A 20756-nucleotide genomic window follows, 5' to 3' on the forward strand; every position below is an offset into this window, starting at 1 on the left:
TGGCGTTATGTGCCTCTAACGTGATGGTGTTTGGAAGGATACAACTGCCATCTATGTTGTATTCTTGTTTAGACACAAGAAAATTTCTTACTTATATGGAAATAGTCAGATCCAGGATATTGGAATTGCCCTAGACTTTTTTAAAATGTCAATTTCAGGGGTGCCTGGGTGGCTTAGTCATTTAAGCTTCCAACTCTTCATTTTGACTCAGGTTGTGATCTCAGGGTCGTGCAGTCGTGAGATCAAGCCCCCCACCTTGCACAGGGTTCCTGCTTCTCTCCCTTTCCCTATCTGTACTCTCTCTCTCTAAAATAAATAATTTTTTTAAAAAATGGGGGGAGGGACTATGTGATATTAAAAGATTCAGAAAAACCAAATGCAAGGAATGGCCTTGATTGGATTAGGGATCCCAAAAAAAGAGGCTATAAAAGAAAATATGAGGCCAAATTATTAAATTTGATTATGGATTATATGTTGAGATTATAGAATTGTTCATTTTCTTAGATGAAAATGGTACTGTTGTGTTTTGTAGAAGAACGTCATAATTCTTAGACTTAAGCATACTCAAGTATTAGGGACAGGAAGTGTGCCTGTCTGCATCTCAGGTGATTTGGAAAATGTATGGGGAGGGGGAGGAAGTGTAAGCGCGCACAAATGAGACAGGATGATCATTGGTTAAGTCTGAGGGGTATATATGAGTGTACTGATGGTAATGATTTTTCCATTTTCCTGGAGATTTGAGAAGTTTCAAAATGAAAAATTGGGGCAAAAAATCTTATCTTCAGAGCCCAGCACAGATTTTGTCTGATGAAGACTTCCTTTTCCCAACCACACTAGTTAGAAATGATTTACTCATATGAACTTTTATGACTTTTATGTTTCTCTTATGATCCCCAAACTTAAATAGCACATGGGAGCTGCCTGAGGAGTTGACTTTTTAAAAAAAAATTACAAACTCCTGGACCGCACCGTAAGCCTATGGCAACATACTATGGGAGGATAGGCCTGAGAATTTAGTTTTAGAACCATTTATTCTGTATATATTAGTTTGTTGATCTTTTTCACATATCCTCATCTAACCAGCGTGGGAGCTTAGGATCAGCCCTGAAGTTGTTGCTCAATCCTTTGTGTCCCTCATTGCTGGCACACGGTGTTATATGTGTCCCACACGGTAGGTGTTTGGTAAATTACATGCTGACTGTATATGTTGACTGATTCGTTGATAAGCTGAAGAGATTATCAGAAACCTCTCTAAATTTTGAGAGATTAAAAAAGAAACCTAGGGGTACCTGGGTTGCTCAGTGGGTTGGATGTCTGTCTTGGGCTCGAGTCATGATCTCAAGGTCCTGGGATCGAGCTCAGCATTGGGCTCCCTGCTCCGCGAGGAGTCTGCTTCTCCCTCTCCCTTTGCGCCCCCCTCCCCTGCCCACCGCTTGTGTGTGCTCGCTCTCGCTCTTTCTCTCTGTCTCAAATAAATAAAATCTTAAAAAAAAAAAAAAGGAAAAAAAGAAAGAAACCTAGCGGATAAAGTGTTTAGTTAATACAAAAGATTTATCAGAAAGCTGTGTAGTTTTGGGGCGCCTGTCTCACTCGGTAGAATACGAAACTCTTGATCTCAGGGTCATTAGTTCAAGCCCCGCATTGGGTATGGAGTCTACTTTCAAAAAAAGAAAGCTGTGTGGTTTTTAGTTCTAAAATTACAGGTTTGGTTTAAAGAAATAACAAGTCTGTTAACAGTAAATGTTTGAAATTAAGAGTTAACAGTGGTATCATCATTGAATTTTATTACCTCTTCAAATTGACATGTTCAAAATCCAGTAGTTATTCTTAATATAAAAAAATATAGCTATACAGAGATAAATAGAGGGTTGTTGGTATTGGAATTGAGATGAGGGATGATGTAGGTAGGTAATAATGCAAGAAAGAAACAAGCAGGGATTAAAAAATATTTTTGGGGGCGCCTGGCTGGCTCAGTCAGTAGAGCATGCGACTCTTGATCTTGGGTGGTGAGTTCGAGCCCCACCCTGGGCGTGGAGCCTACTTTAAAGAAAGAAAAGAATCTGTGCACTGGGGCGCCTGGGTGGCACAGCGGTTAATCGTCTGCCTTCGGCTCAGGGCGTGATCCCGGCGTTATGGGATCGAGTCCCACATCAGGCTCTTCCGCTATGAGCCTGCTTCTTCCTCTCCCACTCCCCCTGCTTGTGTTCCCTCTCTCGCTGGCTGTCTCTCTCTGTCGAATAAATAAATAAAATCTTAAAAAAAAAATATTTTTGAATATGATTTTTAATAAGCTTGCAGCTAGGTTTGAATATATGAATAGTAACAGCTAACAATTTTCTCAGTGTTTACCATATGCCAGAGATTGTGCTTGATCTAAAGTATTTGTGATCCCTAAAATAGCTTGTCTAAATAGATATTATCAATTTACAGATGAGAAACTTGAGTCTCAGAGAACTTAGTCACGTGCGCAGATTCACATAGCAAATAAGTGGTGGAAGGTTTCAGAGCACTTGCTGGCAAATATGGGCGGTGGCATAGGGTACGGGTATATATAGTTTCCCTTAATTTGAGACTTTGTTCAGAAATGGTATGGTAAATGGGAAAACATTTTATAGCATCAGTTCTTTGAAAAGAAATAGAAACAAAAGATAAAACAGGGGAGAGGGGTTGATCTTTTTTAGGGATTAATTGCTTAGGCTCATAGGGAGAGTATGTAAGAAGGGCATGTGTATAAACCTTGACCAGTATTCAAGAAGTACAGTATCATGAGTTCTTTTTCTGCACAAAAGAAGTCTTCTGGTGTAGCTGCAATATTAACCTAGACAGCATAATCTATCTTTAGTGCATATGTATTTATATGTGTTAAAATAGCTGAAGTAAACTTAAGTTTTACTTTGGAATTAAAAATTTGATTAAACACTGTCTCAACAATAAACAGCAAAATTGCTTTAGTATTAATAGTTTTCAATTATCCACACATTTTTTACTATTTCATTGGAATGAGTTATGGGAGTAATCTTCTCAGCTAAAGTGAATTTTTACTTCCTATAATAAAAGTTGGAACAAATGGCGCCTGTCTGGCTCGGTCAGTGGAGCACACAACTCTTGATCTCAGGGTTGTGAGTTCACGCCCCACGTTGGGTGTAGATATTGCTTAAAAAATAACATCTTTAAAAACAAACAGCTACATTCTGGGTAACAGACTGGTACAAGGAATCTGTGTACAGCTGCTGTCCATTAAATGTAATGTTCTAGGACTCTTATCACAGTAATTCTAAACTAATAAAACATGTTACTCATTGCAGAAAAAATATAAATAAGTTAAGACATAATTTTAAAAATTAGAAGAAAAAATTTCCCTGATGACAACTTAAAAATACCATTTTAGAACTTCCAGCTAAGGGACATAGAAAAATGATGGCAAGATTGTTAAGTTGAAATTATACATGACATCGGCACAGAAATAGGCGAATCGGTGGAACAGAGTGTAAAAACCAGATCAAGCATTTATTATATGTTAGTATTTCATAAAGGTGACATCTCAAATCAGTATGGGAAAAAATGGACTCTTCAGAATATATTAAGGCAGCTAATTGGTTAACCATTTGAATTGTGGTAGATCCATACTTTGTGCTGTATACAAACCAAATTCTGTATGGGGTAAAGATTCAATTAAAAAAAAAAAGACACTAAAACACAAAATTTGGTATAACCATATAATGGAATATTATGTACCATTGAAAATGATATGAGTGTAATTGTTGACATACAGGCAAAATCATGGTATGTTGAGAAATACAGCATAATATTTACAGCAGAATTTCGAATTGTAAAAATAAAAAATATATTTATTTATGCTTAGGAAAGTCTGGAAAAGGAATTATGGGTGATTTTTGTCTTCTCAGTATTTTCTGTCAAGAGCAATAAACCTGCACTGCATGAGTGTGGGATCTTTCTTTCTTTCTTTCTTTTTTTTTTTTGAAGTTCTACAGGAGTAAAAGAGCTAAAGAAAAAACAGCTTGGCAATAGAAGAGGAAGATGCGGTGTTTTCCTGGTTGGGGAGGGGGATGGAAAGACACAGACCATCAGGTGCAAATGAAAAGTTAGGCAACTGAGGCCAAAAATAATTTGTAGATTTCCAAAAACAGTACAGGGTATTGTCTCACCGAATCAAAATGACAAAGGTGGCTGAAATCAGAACTGGACAATAGTCAGAACATAAGTATATTCAAAAGTAGAAGGTGAGCATGATGGGCTTAGAGAGCTAAATAAATACTGAGCCGTTGTATAAGGGAGATTGACAGATCTCCCAACGTTATCTCTTGCCTTTTGTATGGTGCCTCATGAGTTTTGAGAGCTTTGCCTGCATCCTGTTTGAGAAAGGTTTGTCTAACTTGGTAATGGCAGACATCCTCTTCTCTTTTTATGGATGAAAATACTGAAGCTTAAGGAGTGTTTTGGTGACATGGCTAGTTAAGAACAAAGCCGAAGCCAGAACCTGCTTTGCTTCAGTCTAGTGGGTGGTCTGGTAATCATACCTCGTTCTCTCACAGACTTCCAGGGAGATGAGAGCAGTCCTGGGAAACACCCAGTGATTCTAGTCAAGCCTGACAAACTTGATATGAATAAATCACTATTACCTAATACCTACCCAGCATGGTGGTTTTTCCCCACCCACCCAAAACTTTTAAGGCTCTCAAAGGTAAAATTTTTGGTGAAAAAATGATGAAAATGACTTGTTAATTTACCACATTAGAATGAGCTATCACATTTCACTTATCAGATTAGCAAAGATGAAGAAAACTGGAACACTGTTAGCAAGAGTTCTGGAAAATGGATGCTCCACTCTGCTGGAAAGACTTTAAATTGGTATATTTATAGAGGGCAATCTGGCGGTACCTATCAAAACTTGAAAATCATTTACCTTTTTCCATATCAGTTTTACTTCTTGGAGTTTAGTCCAAGGATATACTGGGGAGATGCCCAAAGATAACATGCGCAAAGATTCACCACAGCTTTGTTGATTTTTTTTTTTTAAGATTTTATTTATTTTAGTGAGAGTGGCAGGCAGAGGGAGAGAGAAAGAATCTCCAGAAAACTCCCCACTGAGTGAAGAGCCTGACACGTGGCTCAGTCCCACAACCCTGAGATCATGACCTGAGCCGAAATCAAGAGTGACACTTGACTGAGCCACCAGGTGCCCCAGCTCTGTTGATTTTTAAAATATTTTTATCTTTCTGTAATGACTGAAGTTTTTTCAGTGAGTACATGTTGCTTTTTATAAGCAGGAAAATACTAATAATGCTATTTTATGGAGGATTATAACCATTCTATCACAGGATTCTTATATTACTACCATTAAATCCTACGTGCTAAGAACAGCAGCAATGACCCTGGACGCTCCTGGCCTTCTCTTTCATTTGTGACAAACATCGAAGGAATAGCTTCTAAAGTCAGTAATGGATGAAAGGCAGGATGGTTTGGGGGAAACAGTGTGATTAGATGGAAAGAATATGGGAGTCCAGGGACCTAAATCTGGTATCTACCTTTGCCTCTTAGCTAGAGTTATGATTTGGGGCAAGCTGCTAACCTCTCTAAAGCTTGATTCCCCACCCCCCACCCCCGATTTGATGAGGACAATTAAAGTATCTCTCCTGGAGTTGTTTCAGTACCAAATAAGATTAGGTCGGTAAAATTTCTTTGTAGACCCCTTCATTTGGGAGTAAAACAATAATCAACATTTATTGAATGTTACCTGCCAAGCTTCGGACTAAGTACTTTAAATGTCTATTATCTCGTTTAGTCCTTGTTATCGACCCTGTGTGGTTAAGGTTTTTTGCTTTCTGACAAGTGAGAAAGTTGAGACAGAGAGACTTAGGAACCTGCACAGGGCCATGGTTATAAAAGGTAGAGCCATAATGCAAGGTGATACTTGGGGAGAAATGTGGCAAGAGATCTCCGAGAAGTGATTCATGTCTCACCAGTCTGCCAGAGTTTGAGGAAGTACGTGTGAAGGAAGAACCCAGTGGAAATAATTTATATTTTTAGAAATAATCTGGGAAAAGGAAAAAGAGAAGGCCTCAAACAATCAGAAAACTCAATCTCTTCCGAAATTGGAACATTAGGGTCACATGCGAAGGGAGTGAGTAGAACCATGACAGAAAAGCTTCAGTAGAGTTGGTTTAAAAATACATGTACTTGGAGTACATTCTGAAAATAGCAGCCTCTTTGCTATCAGTTAATATCTTAGAAGGTGATTATATAGACAGTTTATTTATTATTTATTTTTAAGATTTTATTTATTTGATAGCACACAAGCAGGGGGAACAGCAGACAGAGGGAGAGGGAGAAGCAGGCTCCCCATGGAGAAGGGAGCCCCATGCAGGGCTCGATCCCACGACCCTGGGATCATGACCCAAGCCGAAGACAGATGCTTAGCTGACTGAGCCACCGAGGTGCCCCTCATGCGGACATTTTAGATTATATCTTTCATCTCTGTTGTCTCTCCCCACCCCCACTATTACCCTTTTATAATCTATTCCCAGAAATCCTGGGTATTATCAGAGAATATATGTGAAGCAAAACTGAAAACCTGTTCAACTTTAATAGAAAACATTAGCAGGGTTCTCATCACTGTGCATAAATAAGAAAGCATAATGGAACTAGATCAAAGTCAATGATAGGTGATTAAAACAGTCAAAGAAATGTAGTGGTTTTCACAGAAGAACAGACTGAAAAGACTGGGGTTTGTTTGGAATGAAGGTTTGGCAAAGGTGTAACTACTTTCTAAATCTAATTATGGAGTATAGATGAAGGGTAGACTGATTTACCAAATTCTGTGGCATCCTACCTCATCTTCACCACCCAGCCTACTCTGAAGCAAAAAAAAAAAAAGATATTGCCTTTTAAAAGATCATACCCTTCTCGGGGTCCTGGGATCCAGTCCCGTGTTGAGCTCCCGACTCAGCAAGAGGTCTGCTTCTCCCTCTCCCCCTGCTCATACTCTGTCTCAAATGAATAAATAAAATCTTTTTAAAAGAATAAGTAAAAGATCATAGCCCTTGTACTGTACCATCAACAGTCTGAAAGCGTTATGCTTTTGAAATAGGTTCATGTTAGGGGTGTTTGCCCCCAACCCCATTACAACTAGATTTTTAAAATCTGAGTAGTTCAGTGGCAAGATACTGAACTTAGTGGCACAGTGATCCTTGTAATTATCTTGTTTTCTTCAGAAATAATTGATTAGAGGAAATTGCAAGTAAGAAGAAAATACATAGATTTATGGTTAACTAGAGGTTATTTTGGATTACTGCTCAAGGTGATTATGTTCTTGGGAGAAACTGGTGTGTCTGTTTTTAGGTACAAGAAATATGTGGAGATAATTCCACTATCAAAGATTGTGTGTACGTTTTCCAAGATGGGAGATTATGATGCTAAGTGGTTTTGCTATTCCAGGTCTGCAAAATCATGACTTAACAAAATATGAGCCTTTGTGGGAGGCCTGTGAAATAAAAAATATATTTATGTGGCTCTTTAGAGTTTATAAAAATGCTTGCACATACTGTGTGGAAGTGAGCTCGAGCTGCTTGCTGGATGTTAAGTTTTCTTTGCTTAATGGCCATGTAGTCTGAGCTCCATCGTTAATATATTTCTGACTGCTCGGCCTTTTCTGAAGCAGCCTTTTAGCTACTATTCGGTGCACAGGGGCAGCGTGATCCTTTGGTTTCTGTAATCGTGTGTTGCTATGACTTTAGGACTGCGTTTTGGCCAAAGATAGTTTTGTAGCAATAAAGACTATTGAAGTACTTTGCTCTTTCTTTTCTTTTTTTCTTTTTCTTTTTCCTTAGATCTGTTCCGAGGACCACGATTCATCTGGGGAATGGTTGCAGAATTGAACCATGGTAGGCAGTAAAAATAACACTCAACGTTGAATGAAAGCCTCGTCCTGGAAGGGGAGTGGTATTATGTTTAAATTGGCTGTGCTGGTGTGTGTTGAAGAATTTGGTGTCAGTTAACTTTTTAGGTTTCAAAGTTCTGTCATTCTAGGATGATAGAGAAATTAATTCATAGAAGACTTCGGGAAATGTTGCATTAGGTGATTTCTTAGTGTGTGCCACTAAGCATTAATCCTAGTGAGGAGTTGAGAAGCCGGATCTGTAGGTTAAGTGGAACATTGTCGTTCAGAACCAGTTAAGCTTAAGGAAGCAGCCCCCCTTTTGGTCTTCCCAGGGTTGGCAATAAGCTCTTTCCAGTTCCGTGGATCTTTTTTTAATCCTGTTCTGTAGACCTGATTTTGACATCTTCTGAATCAAACTTGAGGGCATTGGTGGTTCTATTTGACTTTACCAGTCGCTAGGGATCTGTTTTAACCTCTATGTGCTACGTGTTCCTGCCCTTGGTAACCTAATATCTTCCTGAAGTGGTGTCAGCACGCAATTCATTTGCATTAAAATTAGTGGTGACAGAAGGTGATTCTTCCACCAGAATACCAAGTGGAACTCAGGACGGTAGAAACTGAAAGTGCTGGTGAGTAGGGTGAACTTCAGGAATACTTCAGATAGGTGGGCATCCCCCAAGGATGGAAGGGCTGCAGGGCGTGATTATCTGGAAAACAGTTGTGAAGCTTCTCACACAGCCCCCCCTCCCCATTGTGCCCTGGTGAGCAAATGCCTGGCACAAGGCGGTAACTCCTTACGTGTAGCCAGTGACATCTTCGTGTAATTTTGGGGTGGGGGCTAGGGGTTGAGCATTTCAGATGGTGAAAGAGAACTTATGAAGAGGAACTTGAGCACTGTAAGTCAAATTTTCTGGTTGGTTGTTTTGGTTCTTTTTAGTGCTGGTGACTTCTTGTTTCAACTCTTGCGTGAGCATTCTGGTTGCTGATAGTTTTTGTTTCCTAGTGCTTAATTGTTGTGGGAACACATGTGTTTCGATTATTTCTAACATATGGGCAGATATTGGATTCTTCCCCTCTTTTGTGTCTGTGATCTAAACACCACCAAATTGTTGCACTACCATTTAACTTAGAGAACTGAGCATGAGTGTGACCGAAATTGTGTATTTGATGTCTGGTTTTGAATACAGCTTAAAATTACTCTCAAATAACAAGTTGATCAAAATTCTTACATTGTTAGTGATTTGGTAAGGATCATTTAAGCCCAGTTCCTCCCCGTATAAAATCACAGAAATGTTTAAGATGTCATTTCTTCTCCGAACAAGAACGTGAGCCATCTCTGAAGCTCGGCTTCACAGCTCGGCTTTCATGCCTTGGGAGTCCTTGGAAACCTGTCTGGAGAGCCTTCTAAATCCTGCACATTCCTGTCTTCCAGGCTATTTTTCTGGTCCAAAGACAGTTCAGGACACGGAACCCGAGGATGAACGTTCCCCGCAGCAGCGAGAGCGACAGGGTACTGCGGCAGGAGGCGAGCTGCCTAAGCGAGGACCCCGCGGCTGCGGCCCAAGAGAGAGAAACAAATAGTCTGGCTGCATCTGCTCTTCAGAGTCTCACTTACCCCCTGGGTCCCAGGAGCGATGGTACGATGGTTAGATCTTGCCTTGATTCGGAGGGCTTTTTGACCCGTGAGCATCTGTGCTACCCAAAAGCATAAATAACCCCTGCAGCTGATTGGCTTAGCTCCCTCTCACAGCTAGCTCCCCAGTACAGCTCCCCAGCACAGCTAGCTCCCCAGCACAGCTAGCTCCCCCAGCACAGCTAGCTCCCCAGCACACCTAGCTCCCCAGCACACCTAGCTCCCCAGCACACCTAGCTCCCCCAGCACACCTAGCTCCCCCAGCACACCTAGCTCCCCCAGCACACCTAGCTCCCCAGCACACCTAGCTCCCCAGCACACCTAGCTCCCCAGCACAGCTCCCCAGCACAGCTAGCTCCCCCAGCACAGCTAGCTCCCCCAGCACAGCTAGCTCCCCAGCACACCTAGCTCCCCAGCACACCTAGCTCCCCAGCACAGTTAGCTCCCCAGCACAGCTAGCTCCCCAGCACAGCTAGCTCCCCAGCACAGCTAGCTCCCCCAGCACAGTTAGCTCCCCCAGCACAGCTAGCTCCCCAGCACAGCTAGCTCCCCAGCACAGCACAGTTAGCTCCCCAGCACAGCACAGTTAGCTCCCCAGCACAGTTAGCTCCCCAGCACAGCTAGCTCCCCCAGCACAGCTAGCTCCCCCAGCACAGCTAGCTCCCCAGCACAGCTAGCTCCCCAGCACAGTTAGCTCCCCAGCACAGCTAGCTCCCCAGCACAGCTAGCTCCCCCAGCACAGTTAGCTCCCCCAGCACAGCTAGCTCCCCAGCACAGCACAGTTAGCTCCCCAGCAGTTAGCTCCCCAGCACAGCTAGCTCCCCAGCACAGCACAGTTAGCTCCCCAGCACAGTTAGCTCCCCAGCACAGCTAGCTCCCCAGCATAGTTACCTAAGGCTGACCGCCACAGGACCGCCCCGACCCAGTCAGTCCCGCGCTTCTAACTCGGCATTAACGGTGTGAGAAAAATAGTCCTGCATCTGGAGTCAGAAGACAGATTCAGATTCTAGCTCTGCTCCTTATCATCTATAAGCGTGGATGAGCTCCTTAATCTTTCTGAGCCCTGCTCTCCTAATCTGGAAAACAGGGATGTTAATATTCTTCTTACTTCACGAGGCTGGGAGGAGACTTTGGACTTAGTGGATGTGTGGGCTTTTCTAACCGTAGCGGCAACACTAATAACAGCAGTTACTGTTTATTGAGCGCCCACTGTGCTAGGAACTTTACATACGTGTTTTTAGATAAAGGATGGCAAACTGTGACCAAATCCAAATCACTGCCTGTTTTTGTAAATAAAGTTTTAAAATGCAGCCATCATGCCCATTTGTTTACATATGGGCATTGAGTGCTTTCCTGCTACAGTGGCAGAGACTGTGACCTACAGAACTTTCTGGCCCTTTACAGAAAGTGTGCTGATCCCTGCTTAGAGCCGTCCTCCTTGTGCAGATGAGGAAAGGAAGCTTCGGAAGCTTACAGAACTGCTCAGGCCCACACCGCTAGGAGGCGGGCGGCTGCCATTTGGACCTGTGTCTCTCTGACTAGGCTGTGCTATTCTAGATGCATCCGCTGGCAGAGGAGCAGGGCGTGCCGGCCATCCTGGATGTGCCACGAGGGAGAGTTCATGCACTGAGTCCCCCTTCCTGCTCGCTCACATACGCCGGGTGGGCTTGAGGCACCCTTCAGGAATCAGCCCACCAGAATTGCTTCATTGTTGGGGGAGGGTGGGGATCAAGCATCCTGAATTTGTGGTGTAGGTACCTACTTTCATTTTTTAGGACGGCACCTTGAATGCGAAAGCCCGTCTTGGTGATGAAAGTGTCCTTGCTAGAAGCCTGCCTGTGGATTGTGTGGAAGCTTAGCTCTTGTGCAGAAAACAGGGCCACACTGAAAACTTGTCAAAAGCTGTAGGATGTGAACCCTCAATGGGTGTTTGGTCTAGATTTTAGTTTCCTTTTCTCTAGAAGCAAATGGGGAAGAAAAGTGAGTGTACTCTAGCCCACAATTTATTTGGTTATCTAAGGGCCCCAAAGCAGGCTCATTTCCCATGAGCGATCAGCAGTAATCATGTTCACGAATTATACAGACTTAAAATACGTGAGGGTTGGGAGTCAGATAGTCAGTTGTATCTATAACCTTTTACTTTTTTCAAAAAAAGATTTGAAGAAAATGCAGAAAAGTTAAGCTTATCAAATCTAGGTGATGGGATACGCGTATTGTGTTAACTTTGGTATGTTTGAAATATTTCATAAAAGACTCTTTTACATTAAAATATTTTAGGAGAACTGCCAATTTAAAAGAATCCTATGATAATACTTTTATAAATATTTTCCCCCAGTTGTCTTCTGCGTTACATCCAGATTTCAGATGTTTAGTTCCAAGCCTTTTTTGCCTGATACGGTATTAGCGCACTTTGAAGTGCTCTCACATACTTTATTTCAGTTGATAGAAGAATCCTGTGAGGGAGGTGGAGTGAACACAGTTCTCATTTTATAGAAATAAACAAAGTTTAGAAAATAAATTGCTTAAAGAAAACAGCTCCTTGGTGATACTGTGAGACAAAAACAGTTTCCGTGAAGGAATCCTAACCCAAGGCCACTTGCACAGCCTCTTCAAAAATTGGTGCTGGTGAGGTTAGGATTTTCCAGTGCATAGTGAAAATGCATTTTCATGTGAATTTCTAGGAAAAGTAATGCATTAGACAATTAGAGACTGTCATCCCTTCTGGGAAATAAAATTTAGAAACATTTAGAAATTTTTGGAAGGACGTGGAAAAGGAATAGTTTCTGCACCCAGAGGTAGCAGGTTCCTTAAATAAAACACAGGAACTACAAGAGTATTATTTAGAGCTACAAGTGGAAACAGAAGTAAAAAGTGATGGCCTCTGTGGAACAAGACCAGGGGAGGCCATGGAGTCTGGCAGGGCCTTGCTGGTTGTCCACAGAAATCCTCTAGTGTTTGAATTTTTTTAAGCCATGCACATAATTTACTTTTAAAATTTTAAATCATTTTAAAGTGTGGGCATTATTGCCTTCTTTCTCTCCGCCCCAACATACAAACCTGGAAAAAAGCTCAGGGTGATCCAACATGAGTCTCTAACTTATTTTTCCTTTACTTGTTCAAGGCAAGAGTTTTTGGCCTACGAACACCTACTAAAAGTTTGGGGGTTGTCTTGTTGTTTTTTAAAGAGATGAGGTTTATTTTCCCCCCAAGCCTTTTTGCTGTCAAGTTACTTTGGTTTGTTTGTATGATCTTTTAGACCTTTCACTTGACTATGCCTCTCAGCCGGCAAATCTTCAGTTCCCTCACATAATGCCACTTCCCGAAGACATCAAAGGCTCCTGCTTCCAAAATGGGAATAAACGGAACCATGAACCCTTTATGGCTCCAGAACGATTTGGAAACAGCACTGTGGGCTTTGGCAGTAACGTTCATTCCCAGGCGCCAGAGAAAGTGACACTTCTTGTAGATGGCACACGTTTTGTTGTGAATCCACAAATTTTCACTGCTCATCCGGATACCATGTTGGGAAGGTAATTGATGATAATTTCCTTCCAGGTTCACTCTGTTCTCTATGAATAGAAATATCTGCTGTTTATCTTGCACTGGACGTGAGGAAAAGAACCCCTGCGTTACTTATTTTTCTGCCTTCATACCTTTGTGAGACAGGGAGGGCAAGCTTGTAAACAGCCTTATATTTGTTGATGATTTGGGGGATGTACTGTTTGCAAAGCCACTACAGTAAGACGGGCCCCCACAAAAGGGAGTGCAATCAGAACTATGGAAAATAATCTGCTGACTATCCTTCCCTGTTCCTCTCTAAACTCCCCCTAAAGCAGGAGTCACATACCTCATTTCTCTTATCCGTAATTTGTACACCCTCACAAAAATGATCTTGTCTGAGGTCCACAGGTCAAAGACAGGGTTAAGAGGAGATCTGAGTTGTGGTTTTTTTTGTTTTTTTGTTTTTGTCTTTTAATCCAAAATAGATTTAGACACGTGTTCCACATGACACACCAGCAAAGCCGTTTTATGGAAAAGCCTTTCGCCTGCCGTCCGTCGCCCACTCTGCTTGGCAGTGGGTGTCGTGCTGTGATTTTCTGATGCCTCCATCACTGTTCAAGTTTTCCAAAACTGAGTCTTTATATCTGTATTGTTTCATGACTGCTCTCTCTTTTCTTCATGTTCCACTCTCTGTGCTGCTTCATTGAGACCACACTCTTACCCTCCTCTCCCCATCTCCTGCCTCCAGCATTTTAGGGTTAGGGTTTAGGAAGTGGAAAGAGCCTGCCAAGGAGGAGCACTGGCCAGAAAGTGTTCTTGGAGCCGGGGCTGGGGGTTAGAAGGTTCTCCTTCTGGCCCAGCCATAGACCTACATGAGGAAGAGCAAATTGGGAGAAGAGTAATAATAATAATAATAATAATAATGTGTGTGTGTATATACACACATTTGGCTTTTGAGGATTTTCTTCTACTTGGAAGTAGATCTTATTTAAAGATCTGACCTCACTCTGGATTTTGAACTAATTTGAACTGATTTAGAAATCAGACTGGACCACACTCATTTGTTGAATTATAGGCCAAATGGAATTCAGCTATTCAAATATATTTATATTTGAATATACATATGCAGATTCGTGATGAACCATTTTTAACCAGAACCGAACCTATTTCTCAAACATCTGAAGTAAGACTAAACTAGAACATTAGAACATTTTCCAGATGGCCCTACATTTTATCAGACTTGACTTCCTGTCTTCGGTCTTGGTGTCACCACCACTGCCCCCCCCCCAAAAAAAACAGTGTTCCCTCAGTGCTGGCTGGCTCTTTGAGGTAGATTGCCTCTGACAGTAGTGATCATGAGAAGAAAGGCAAGCATTTTCTGGGTGATAGATTAATCCTTGGGTGACCCCCTTTCTTTGAATCTAAGAATGAGTTGTCCCATGATGAGAGAGTCTGATTCTTTATCTAGGTGGTTCCTCAGCTGAGTCAGCTGAGGTTATCAGTTCTGAGGGTTACTTAGGTTTGCACTGTCCTGATGTTATGTACAGTGTTGGTAAGCCTAGGTAGCGAGCTTAAAAATGTGGGCCACTAGTCACAAGGGGACAGGCTGAGAGATCGTGAATGGATTAATGTTAATCCACACCACTACCAGATAAATAACTCTGAGCTTGGGTCTTGCTGATGATAGTTGGGGCCGGGGGGGTGCATTACATGGCATGTTGTTCACTATTTTGATTCATAATTGTCTTGGCTAGACTTTAACCAGACTGTTCCAGAAAAATGTCAGCATTCTTTGAAGACACTTTTATCAGGATGGATTTCTTATGTGTGGTGTTAGTGGTTTGGAAAGTATGTGATTTGGAGTCTTTTTCAGACCTTTGAAAAGCAGCCAATTTAGGGTGGAGGATAACAGTTGTAACCTTGAACAGCAGGGCTTCCCAGCAGGTTAAGGAAGGAAATGGCAGTGAGGTGCCATTGGGAACTTAAATCAGGCTGGCCAAAGATCCTGACTACCTGCCCTGTCCCTCACCCTGGTTTCCCATTCCGTAGCTCAGACGTGCATCCGGAGTGGTGGAAGTCGAGGAGCCAGTTTTACCAGAGGGGATCTGAGAGGGAGGAAGGAAGGATGGGAAAAGATGAGTAAGAAAAAGGGAGATCTCCCTGTGGCCTCCTGACCTCTGAGTTCATGCACAGAGCAGGCTTGCCTCTCTAAACCATATCAAACCACTGATAAGCCTAGTACCTCCCATCCCTGTCTGCTTGACCCAGAGTTCCTGTCATTAGAGTTACTCCTTGGACTGAAGAAGGGCATTTTCCCCAGAGCTCCAGCATTAGAACGTGCCAGGAAAGGGAGAGCATAACATCTGCACCCACCAGTACAGATGCGTCTGTCACATTAGATGTTGAAAAGCAAACTCGGAACCGCTGAGGACTGGCGTGCTAGATAAGTAATGTTCACGGAGGAGGGAAGGGACCAGGCAGGGTCAGGAGCAGGAGATGCACGGTCTTCCTGAGCTGCTGGCATATCCCTGGGCAGGGGGGAGGGCATGAGAGGCAGCCCTCAACCCTCACACACGCCAGGGATTTTCCAAGGGCCAGCTCTGCAGGTGCTGCGTCATTTGCTGTCACAGAAGCTTACACAGGTGGCCGTTGAGGACTTGCTGCTTCATTTCTCCTTGCACTCAAACGCTGCAAGCCACTGCTACCACCTTTTCTGTCTGGAGGGAGCTTCTTCATAGGGGTTGGGTCCCACTACTGTGTTTTTAATTTATACTGTGAGAACATAGGATGGAGTCTTCCAGAATGAGGTGAAGAGGGGAGCGGTCCTCATGTGAAGAATCTGGCTGGACTGGAGAAGGTTAACATTGTTGCCTGATGTCTTTCAGAATGTTCGGACCAGGAAGAGAGTACAACTTCACTCGGCCCAACGAGAAGGGAGAGTATGAGATTGCGGAAGGGATCAGTGCGACCGTATTTCGAACAGTGCTGGTGGGTAGGAGCCTTTTCGTTGCACCCCCTTCCCCAGGGGCAGGCAGAGGCAGAAGCCTCGAGAGTGCCATCAAATTGTTACTGACTTTAGGGTCTCTAGTTCCAGTTCCCTTTCCCTGTATTTTCTCTCCCTGTAACTTTGAAGTACTTCTCGTTTATGTGAGCTCAGTCCACTGTCAAGTTGTGGTCAAGCACGCCAGGAGAGCCAGGAGCCACCTTGCCAGCTGACAAGTCGGCCAACTTGGTGATGGTTCTAGTAACCTACCATTTTAACAGAACCAGGAATGGGTAGGGGGTTGAAGAGGTCATTTTTCATCTTGGTTCTTTGCCTACATCTCTTCTTTTTAATCCATTTATAGGATTATTACAAAACTGGTATCATCAATTGTCCTGATGGCATCTCTATTCCAGACCTTAGAGATACATGCGATTATCTCTGCATTAACTTTGACTTCAACACTATCCGATGTCAAGATCTGAGTGAGTACAGCAGCAGCTCCCAGCTGCATTTAAGCAGCTGAACTTTGAGTCTGCTTGCAGTCGGCTGATATTCTTATCACTAAACAGACTTTCAGGCGTGGGTTGAAAATCCTTTACTCACCTGTTCCCTCTCCTGCTTCACAGCTCTGTGAGGGAGTGGAGCAAACCATGGAGAACACGTGGTGGCTTCTGAGTCTAGCTTGTCCAGTGAGCCACCGAGCTAATTCCGTCCCCTCTTGGGACCTTGGTGACTCCACTAATACATAAGGATACTGATTCTTGGACATTAGTGAGCCTTCCCTCATAGAGTTAAACAGCATAAATTGGCTGGGTTCTTCTTAGAATTATTTTTATCATTAACTTCATGTTTACTAAGTGCTTTCTAGATGTGAATTTGCTTACTTCTTACAACAGTGAGCCCTGCAAGTCTGGTGATAACCCCATTTAACAAATGAGAAGACTGAGAAATTAACTCGTTCAAAGCTCTAAGCATTAAAGCTGGGATTAGAGCTGACTGACTACAAATGCCATTCTCTTATTATCACCTAGGCTTCCTGAAATTAATTTAAAAACTTATTCTTCGAGGTTTATGATACATTTCCCTGCATATTCCATGAAGTTCTCTAGACCTGTGGTTTCTCTACCGGGTCTAGCACACACTTAGAGCAAGTCCCTTGGTGTCCTCAAACTTCAGACGACCCCTCTTCTGTGGTGCCGTAACTCCATGAAATTGGGGTCCAGGGCATCTTCAGAAGAGGTACTACAAGTGATGGTTCTTTCTCTTGTAGAATCAATGTGTGTGGTTTGGCATCGTATCAGCTAACAAAACCTCAGTTGGTCAAAATGCTCAGGGATTATTAAACATGCGGGGAGCGCCTGGGTGGCTCAGTTGGTTAAGTGTCTGACTTGGTTTCTGCTCAGGCCATGATCTCAGGGTTGTGAGATCGAGCCCCACGTCGGCTCCACAGTGGGCGTGGAACCTGCTTGGGATTCTCGCTCTCTCCCTCTGTACCCTCCACTCCTCCCTCCCTCTCGCTAATAGAATAAATAATAAAAACGAGGAAGTTAAAGAGTGGTAAAATGTGAACATACCCACTTAATTAGCGCCTTGGAGCGAGAAACCGTTTTCTGGCTTTAATGGGCCGCCCCTCTGGAACTCCTCAGTGGTAACAGCCATCGCCTCGTAGCCTTTCTCACCGCAGTCATATCTGCATTCGGGCAGAGAGGATGTTCACCTGCAGCTTCTCTCCGCAGGTGCTTTACTGCATGAGCTGTCTAACGACGGTGCTCACAAGCAGTTTGACCACTACCTCGAGGAGCTGATCTTGCCCATCATGGTGGGCTGTGCCAAGAAAGGGGAGCGAGAGTGCCACATCGTTGTGCTGACGGATGAGGATTCTGTGGACTGGGATGAAGACCACCCCCCTCCCATGGGGGAGGAATATTCCCAAAGTAGGAGCCCCCTGCATGGTGTAGATGTTTTCCTCAAGGAACGTGCTGCCCAGAGTAGTAGCGAGATCGTGGAAGCAACGTGAATATCGCTGTTGAGCTGGCAAGGAGCACACTCACCCGGATAATCCGTGCCCTGTAGCGATGCAGGACTCGGGTTTACGCTGAGTGTGTAACATTGGACCTCCCACTGCCGCTGCTGGTGTCGGATACCGTGGCGATACGGAGGCCATCTTGAAGCCATTAAATGGTGGTGTCACTCTTCTCTCTACTGGTTTCATTTTTAAATCCTTTTGAATTGGTAACAATTCAAAAAGTCCAAAAGGATGGATATACATTGAAAAGTCTTGATCCCACCCCTGCCTCATCCACCTGGTTTTCCTCCTCAAGGAGTTTCTTTTATATCCTTCAGATGTATTCAGTGCACATACAGAAGCAGTTAGGTCCGTGGTTTTTCCTTTTTTCCAAATGTTTCCATATTCTACAGAGTGTTCAACACCATGTCTTACATAAAAAGCCTCCGCGGTCTTTTTAACGGCTGTATAGTATTCCAGTGCGTGACTGCGCTGTGACTGATTTATCGAGCTCTGGTTTGGACACTTAAACTCTAAATTATAAATGATGCTGCAGTAAATAACCAAAACCACCCAGAGTCTTTGCACACATGTGTCTGTAGAATAATATTCCCAGAAATGGAATTTCTGTGCCAAAGCTTTGTTCCTTTATCATCTTGATAATGTTGCCAAATTCTCCTCCGTGTTACACTCACAAAACCATATATGACAGCTTTGTTTCCCACACCCTCACCAGAACAGTGTTTTACTAAACTTTTATCTTTGTCACACTGATAGGTAAAAAATACCATCGCATTTATGTTTTAATTTGCATTTCTAATTTCATGATCAACACTCACCATCTTTTTAATTTTTAAGAGCCTTTTAATTTCCTTTTCTGTGACTTTATTTGTGCCTTTTGCCCATCACAGAATTGGATTGTCTTTGACTTAGTGATTTGTGAAGGCTATTTGTGACTACTCTCCCTATATATATTAAGGAAATTAGCCTTTTGTAATATGAATTGCAGGTATTTTTTCCAGTTGACTTTTGGGTTTTTTAGCTTTGTTACAGTGGTTTTGGCTAAGCAGAGATGTTGTATTTTTAGGTAGTTGAATGTATTGATTTTTATGTTACGGCTTCTGGGTTTTATGTTGTACCCAGAAAAGTCTTCCCCACCTTGAGACTATAAAAATTTCTCATGTGGTTTCTTTCTTATGTTTGATCTATTAGCATTTAATCTGTGATCCGACTGGGTTTGTTTGGTTTTTTTGGCGTCAGGCTCAGGTATACCTTTCATTAGTCTGATTTTGTTAGCTCATCTCCCTCCTCTTCTAGTAGTCTTTACACCATGACTAACTCCGTTTTTCTTTTTCCAGTTCTTTATAGCTCCAAGCTCTATAGATTCTTCAAATATATTGAGAATCGTGATGTCGCTAAAACAGTGTTAAAGGAGCGAGGCCTGAAAAATATTCGCATTGGAATTGAAGGTAACAAATAGCACAGTTAGTACTCAGCTCGCATGGCTCATGGAGGAGGTTGTATCTGTGGGCACAGCTGTGTCCTTAAAACCCGGCTTCCAGAGGACCTGGAGAATAGGCACACATGAAACCTACATTCCTACCTGTGTGAAGGATTCCTGGTTTTGTTCTTGTTTACCCTTACATTTCCTTTTCATTTTATTTCCAGTCGTAAATGCTTTAAAGCAGCTGCAGGAATAAGTTCCGATGTGCTGCTTGGGGATAAAGAACAGTGAGGGCTAAGGACACCAGGGGGTAAATGGAGCAGGGCCCGTGGGCTTACCGAATGGGAGAGCCATTCCACCAACAATCTTGGTGAGGATCTTTTTGGGATCTGGAAGGGTCCTTCTGAAAACTAAAGCTTGGAGACTCAAATTTTGAATTTATTCCACTACGTATACCTTTGAGGAATGTCTGTGTGTATTGATAGAATGGTTTGAAATGATCTTAAGCAAATGGCTCCCAACCTGTGGTCTCCATAGAAGGGTCTTAGACATTGATTCTTCGAGAATGCTGAAGCCATCCTGATCTCCCCTCCATGAGTCTTTGACTCTTGTGTTTTGCTATTCTTGCTGTCTCAGTCTTGCCTGCAGAACCCATCAGATCTTCATTGTGTCTGACTTAGGTTGGAATTTCAGGTGGGAAGAGATTTTTGAGGTCTATTAAACCTCTTTCCTCTGTGTCCCTTCTTTGTCAGTGGAAACCCCAGGAACAGGGTGATAAGGATTATTCCATTTCCCAGAGCAGCCCATCAGACTGTACTGTCATTAGAACATTCTTCATGTATCTAGTACATAACTTCCTCTCTCTCCAGTCTTCCTTCTAGTTCTAGCCTCTCAAGTAAGATTTCTCCCATTTCCATGTGATAGCCTTTCAGGTATTTCAGGCAACTTCCCTGTTTTTTCTTTAAGCTACACATTATCCGCTTTCTTAACCACTTCTCCTACAATCTGCTCTCTAAGCACTAGAATTAGAGACTGGAGTTCACCGTGGCCTAGCAGGATTTCTGTTCTGTGGCATTGTTGCCAGTAAGTACAGGCTTCTGAAATTACTGAGAGGCTGTCCTCACTCTGCCATTAGAGGAGATAGAATTTTTGTTACTTCCCTTCCAGGGACAAGACCTACTAACCTGGATAGGTGGAAAGTGCAGGGGTAGGTGGTTGGGAGTGGCAGGGCAAGGTCAGAGGTCATTTCCCCCGTAGTTTTCATGCACAGCCTTTGAATCTTGGAGGAAA

General features: G+C 42.8%; 1 protein-coding gene across 7 annotated transcripts in view; it reads left to right on the forward strand.

The window, feature by feature from the left end:
- KCTD20 (potassium channel tetramerization domain containing 20) overlaps positions 1-20756 on the forward strand; it is a 36805-nt gene that overhangs the window by 12363 nt on the left and 3686 nt on the right. For 2 of the 7 annotated variants that reach the window (XM_087858182.1, XM_045777805.2), the window contains 7 exons: positions 7848-7901; positions 9330-9534; positions 12787-13060; positions 15917-16019; positions 16379-16499; positions 17754-17951; positions 19381-19491. In XM_087858182.1, the coding sequence (XP_087714308.1) occupies positions 7899-7901; positions 9330-9534; positions 12787-13060; positions 15917-16019; positions 16379-16499; positions 17754-17951; positions 19381-19491 (1015 nt within the window). In that variant the 5' untranslated portion in view covers positions 7848-7898. Of the gene's footprint in view, positions 1-7847; positions 7902-9329; positions 9535-12786; positions 13061-15916; positions 16024-16378; positions 16500-17753; positions 17952-19380; positions 19492-20756 lie in introns of those variants that run through there. The other 5 variants (XM_045777807.2, XM_045777806.2, XM_045777808.2 and 2 more) reach the window with 4 other exon arrangements.

The sequence above is a fragment of the Ursus americanus genome, chromosome 32, assembly GCF_024610735.1.
Source record: "Ursus americanus isolate L20-20 chromosome 32, mUrsAme1.1.p, whole genome shotgun sequence".
In the NCBI taxonomy this organism is placed as follows: Eukaryota; Metazoa; Chordata; class Mammalia; order Carnivora; family Ursidae; genus Ursus; species Ursus americanus.